The 6,593-nt window shown below is 29.8% G+C and overlaps 1 protein-coding gene across 1 annotated transcript; it reads right to left on the bottom strand.

Annotated features, from left to right (window-relative positions):
• Positions 1 to 418: 418 nt before the first annotated feature.
• LOC116662620 (heat shock transcription factor, Y-linked-like) lies at positions 419 to 973 on the bottom strand. Its single transcript, XM_032476397.1, has one exon. The coding sequence runs from the start codon at positions 971 to 973 to the stop codon at positions 419 to 421; it is 555 nt and encodes a 184-aa protein (XP_032332288.1).
• Between the last annotated feature and the right edge of the window lie 5,620 nt (positions 974 to 6,593).

Below are 6,593 nucleotides of genomic sequence, written 5' to 3'. Positions count from 1 at the left end.
TGGAAAGATTTAAGTATTACTTTAAACCAAAATCAAGACTACAATAAGCCAAATCTATAAAACCTCAGATTTCACGCTTATTATACAAAGATAATATAATGAAAATATGAACATTGCTGACTACTTTTTGAAATTCCTTATTTGGAAAATACACATTTAAATAGCATAGTCATCAAATTAAAAACATTAGCATTTTCAGTAAAGGTGAATGCCCCTTTTTAATAGCAGCTTTAATACCTTTATTTAGATTTCTGTTAAGATTCATATTTGCTTGCAAAGTTTCTCATAATCTTGAATACTTAAAGCACTGTCCTCATTTTTTAGAAAAAATAAAGTATTTTAGCTTTAGTAGTTTTATATAATTTTCAAAATCTAGCTTTACATTTATATAACCATAGATTGATGTACAAAAAATTATTTATATATAAGTAATGAAGTGGTGAGTAAAATTTCTGAATACCTTGCTTAAAACAGAGACTTCTTTTTCTTCTGCCAGAAAGTCAGCTAGACAAGTAGATCGTTGAAAATTCTGCCGCACTTTACTAAGCCCGTAAAGGTTAAGCTGTCCAACTAAACTTTTCATACTTCCAGTTTCAAATATTCTGAAAGGGGTCTTTCTTTCCAAAACTTCCTTCTTAAAGATAAATACATCAATCTCTATGGAAGTTCCATTATCATCCCACCAGATGGATTGAATTTGGTCACTCCCAACCATTTTCCAGAGTTTTCTTGGAAATGTCAGAGAACGAAAATCATTATCTTCATCTGGTTCAGAGACACAATGTGTGTAACATGGTCTTTTTCTCAAGGATTCTTCACACAAAGTCTGAAAAGCATTTTCTTCAATCATAGACCTCAAGTCCAAGTCCCCAGAGAATGTTTGATTACACAATAGAGATCTACTGGACTTTCCTGAACCAGTTGGTCCATCTTTAGGAGACACATCTTGAATTTCTGAAGAAACATGTGCCATCTATAATAATATTTTCTACAGCTCCATTCCTAATCTGCATGATTTTGAGCACAGCATCTTCAAATGCTGTTTTGGCAGGCCTGCACACATAAACTGCTAGGCCATCACAGTGGTTCTCAACCTGAGAAGCTGTGACATCACAAAATGTCTGGTCTCCTAGCAAGCCAAGTGTAACTTTCAGCCAGTGTTTACTTCTCATTCATCCAGTTAAAATGAAATATATATCATGTTTATTTTTACAGTGTGATCTGCAAATATTATTCCCACATCTTATTAAATAAATTAAATTTGGGTTCTGTGGAATAAAACATTCTCCTACCTTTTATACACAAATTTATACCAGATTTGTGAACAGAGTATAAATAATGCACTAAATAAATAAAGTAATTTTAAAGTTTTGGAATTTAAATTGAAATTTGTGTAAAACGTTTACAAAAAAGTTATTACTATTTCATTATCATTTATAAATAAAATAAAACATAATTTGATTTTGATATGGAAGTAATTACTTAACTATGTGCTTTAAATTAAGTATCTGTATATTCAAAAATGAGCAGAGTAAATCTCAGTTTATTTGGTATGTTTATAAATAAATGGTAAATATTTATGAAATAAAATTTGATTAAAATAATCAATCAAATTTAAGAAATCCCAAAAGGGGAAATTTTTTTAATTGTAAACCAGCATTATAAGAAAAACAAATGTAATTTAATATTCTAGTTTATAATTACAAAAGAGAAAATCATATTGTATACTTACAAATGTTTATTTTTGCCATTCTTTCATTCAGAGGTTTTTCAGTCCCTACAAGGAATAAATTTTCTAGTCATCTTTATAATCCACACTCGTGGCTCCTGTTAAGTGTTCCAAATGATGTTGATAAATAAACTTATGCCCAATATCCTGGGTTCCATACACATTGCCTCCATTAATCGGCAAACAAACAAACAAGCAAATAACAGTAAATGTGGTTTTGTGTGGAAAAGACCAGCTAAAAACTTTTTAGGATGCAATTTGTTTCTCAGTCCTGAAACAGTTTGCATTGTTAGTATAATATGGCATTTTAAGGCAACTATTTTGTGCTCTAATTTTAAATAATAGATATGTTCTCTATCAGTAAACTGTAGTAAATCCAGTTCTACCAAAAGTTATATTTTTTATTTAGAAAATAATTCCATTAAACATAAGCCAAATTCAAAATGAGACATAAAATTTTTAAATAAATAAATGTACACACAAGCTACAATGTAATTTTTCCTTCAGTATATGTTTATTCCATTCTAACTAAATATTAGCAACCTGAATTCATGGCATATTACAAGTATTATAAACTATAGTTAAGTGGGATTTAGTCCTGATTCATAAATATTATTTCACATATGCATATCAATAAATGTTATACCATCCCTTAAAAAACAAATAATACAAAAATAATAATCTCAATATATGTAGGAAAATTATTGACAGAACTTAACTTTTTTATGAAAAAATTCTTAACAAATTTGCTCTAGGTAGAATGTAACTAAACATAATAAAAGACATATATGAATAAAACCATGACTAACATCAAGCTCAATGTTAACATACAGGAACGTTTTCTTCTGGACCAGTAATAAGAAAAAGTAGCTCATTCTCACAAGTCCTAAATTACATTACTAGAAGTGCTAAACAGAAAATCTAGTCAAGAAAATCACATAAAACTCATCCAACTTGTAAAAAAGCAGTAAAGCTTTTACAGATGACATAATTTCACATAGATAAAAAACTCCATATACTCCTCAAGTGACCGTTAAAAATAATGAACAAATGTGTTAAACTTGCAGAATACAAAATCAATATACATAAATAAGTTGCACATCTATATACTAAAAACAAATTATTGAAAGAGAAATTAGGAAAACAATTGTGTGTACAATTATATCAAAAAGAATAAAATAGGAATAAATTTAATAAGTGAAATAAAAGAGCTAAACATAAATCTATTATTAACTGGTGCAAGAAATGTAAGTAAACAAAATAAATAGAAAGATATTCTGTGCTCATTGATTGTACACAATATGAGGAAATATCCTAATCTATCTTGTATATTGTCATTCTTCCCTGCAATACTTATTGAGGAGAATGCCTTTTCATCATTTTACACTTTTGCTTCATTTTCCATGGGTTAATTGATCATAGGTATTAGGGATTATATCTGCTTACTATATTCTCTTCTATTCATTGGTGTCTGATTTTGAGCCAGTATCATGTGGTTTTAATTACTAAAGCTTTGTAGTACTGTTTAAGATCAGAGAACCTTACACTATTAGACTTAATAATTTTTTCAAAATTATACTGACAACTCATGATCTTTGTAGTTACATATAAATTTTGAAATTATTTGTTCTATTTAATTGAAAATTCTCATGGGTATTTTATATGAAACACACTACATTTAGATTGCTTTGGGTAGTATGGTTGTTTTAAACTTACTGTTTCACATCATTCACATAAGAGATCTTTTCACTTCTTTGGATCAGTTTTAATTTCCTTCATCAAAGTTTTCTATTTTTAATGTATAAGTTTCACCTTATTTGTTAACTTCATTTCTAGGTATTCTTTACATATATATATAGAAAATTATATACATAAAACTTTAAACATGTTTCCTACACAAATAGAGCAGTCAGAAGGCAGTGGCAAGACATATTCAAAGTCCTCAATGAAAGGAAGCTGTAATTTAAGATACTATATCAACCAAGACTCTCCCTTGGAATAGAAGGAGAGATAAATAACTTCTACACAAGCAAATACTAAAAGAGCATAGCAACAGAAAAAAAAATGAAAGATCTACTCTAAATACAAGAGGAGCAGAATGCTATATAAAGGAGAAAGGCATAATTAGAAAGGCAATAGCTACAATGACTTACAACAGAATAAACATGATGTTGTAAAACAGGACATCAAAATTTTTAAGGGTCAGAGTGGGAAACAGGACAATACAGAGTATTTTCTTCTTGTTTCTGTTCTCTGTAGAATGGGTTAGAGTTTGTATTACTATCAGATAAAATAAAGAGTTATAATAATGGGTCCAAATACATACAAAAATGGTACCCATAAGCCAAAAGCTTACAATGAACTCACAAAACTAAAAAGAAACCAAGATAATAAAAAAAATTATCAAGCCACAAAAAGAAAAAGAAATGAACAAAAAGGAAATACCAAATCAACTGGAAAATGAAGTTCAAAATGTAAATATACACCCTTCTATCTTAATTATTACAAATGTTAATAGAATAAGTGCTTCAGTCAAAAGATAGATATAGAAAGATGGGATAATATAACAAAACCCTACATTATGAAGCATACAATACAACCACTTTAGGGAGAGGGACACACATCAATTGAAAGTAAGAGGATGGAAAATTATATTCCATGCAAATGGACATGACAAGAAAGCAGGACTAGCAGTATGGATTTCACACAAAATAGACTTAAAACAAAGGCCATAGAGTAAGATAAACAAGGACATGCTATAATGATTAAGTGATCAATACAAAATTAGGGTATTATATGATTTAATATATATGCACTCAATATTGGAGAACCTAAATACATAAAGCAAATACTAATAGATAAACAGGGAGAAATTGATGGGAAAACAATCATAGTAGGAGACTATAACACCCCATTACCATCATTGGAGTTGTCTTTCAGACAGAAAATTAATCAGGGAACAAAGACACTAAAAGATAGTATAAAATATTAGATCTTGGTTGATATATACAAAACAGTACATCTCCCCAAAACAGAATATACATTTTTCTCCAATGCACATGGAATATTTTCAAGGAAAAATTGTATACTCAGGCACAGAAAAAGCCTCAAAAATTTAAAAGGATAAAAATAATTTCAAGCATAATTTCTGAATATAATAGCATGAAACTAGAAACCAATCACAGAAAACCCAGGGAGAAAAAAATGACACCATGTAGATTAAACAACATGATAATAAAACAAGTAGGGGGTGATGAAATTAAAGAATAAATTAAAAAGAATCTTGAGAAAAATGAGAAAAACAATACAAAAGTCTATGCTAAACAATTAAAGCAGGCTTATGAGGGAAGTTCACAGTGACAAGGCCCTCCTCAAAGTAGAATAGTATTTTCAAATATATAATCTAACGTTGTATGTAAAATAATCTTGAAAAGAAGAGCAAACAAAACCAAAAGTCAGGAGAAAGAAGGAAATAATAATGATCAAGGATGAAAGAATTCATATAAGGTTTAAAAAATAGAAAAAAACAATCAAACTATTCTTTGTAATAGTACACACAATTGACAAAACTCTGGACAGGCTCACCAACAAGAAAAGACAGAGAACACAAGAAATTTATGAAATGAAAGAGGAGAAACTACAAAGAGTACAACAAATTTCCAAAATTTCATAAGGGACTACCATGAACAACTGTATGGAAACAAACTGGATAACCCAGAAGAAATGGAGAAGTTTCTGGAAACATTCAGCCCACCAATATTGCATCAAGAAGAAATTGACCATTTGAACAGACAGATCACCAGAAGTGGAATAGAAAGTCAATAAAATAAAAAAATCTCTGCAAACAAAAATTTAGATCCAAATTGCTTCCCTGGGGAATCTGACAAATCATACAAAGAAAAATCCATACCAGTCCTCCTCAAACTCTTCCAAAATATTCATATGGAGAGAGTACTCTCAAACTCACACCATAAGGGCATTAACCTGTTAACAAAACCAGAAAAAGACACTACACTAAAAGAATATTTTAGGCCAATATCATTCATAATCATAGATGTAATAGTCTTTAAGAAAATATAAACAAACAGAATCCAACAGCATGTTAAAAAAGGTCATACACCATGAGCAAGTTAGGTTCATCCCAGGAACACAAGGAAGGTTTAACATATGCAAGTCAATTTATCAATTGTGATACACCATATCAACAAAAGAGAGGACAAAAACCACATAATCATCTCAGTAGATGCAGAAAAAACATTTGATAAAATTTAACACCTATTTGCAATAAAAATTCTTATCCCAGTGGGCATAGAGGGGCCATATCTCAACATAATGAAAGCTATTTATGACAAACATATAGCCAGCAAAATTGTGCTGAAAAACTGAAACACTTCCCACAAATATCTGAGACAAGACAAGGTTTCCCATTCTCACAATTTCTATTCAATATAGTCTTGGAAGTCCTAGCCACAACGATCAGGCAAGAAAAAGAAATAAAAGGATTCAGACTGAAAAAGAAGAGGTAAAACTGTGATGGTATGCAGACATGACACTATACATAGGAAACTGTAAAAGCCTCATAAAATATACTTAGGCTAATAAAGGAACTGGGCAAGGTAGCCAGAATAATGAACAAAAATCAATTTCATTTCTTTATACTACCAGTGAATCAACAGGAAAACAAATTATACAATCAACCACTTTTATAACTGCACGCAAAAGTATAAAATTCTTAGTAATAATTCTGACCAAGTAGGTAAATGACTTATACAATGAGAACTAGAAAACATTGATTGAGGGAATTAAAAAAAGATTTGAAGAATTGAAAAGTTACTCAATGGTCTTATAAAGGAAGAGGTAATAT

The sequence above is a fragment of the Camelus ferus genome, unplaced genomic scaffold, assembly GCF_009834535.1.
Source record: "Camelus ferus isolate YT-003-E unplaced genomic scaffold, BCGSAC_Cfer_1.0 contig846, whole genome shotgun sequence".
Lineage (NCBI taxonomy): Eukaryota > Metazoa > Chordata > Mammalia > Artiodactyla > Camelidae > Camelus > Camelus ferus.
This window is presented reverse-complemented; position numbering and strand designations above follow the sequence as displayed.

Bases quoted from the DNA above. Each gene is read 5' to 3' on its own strand.
- LOC116662620 (XM_032476397.1), bottom strand. From the start codon at position 973: ATGGCACATGTTTCTTCAGAAATTCAAGATGTGTCTCCTAAAGATGGA.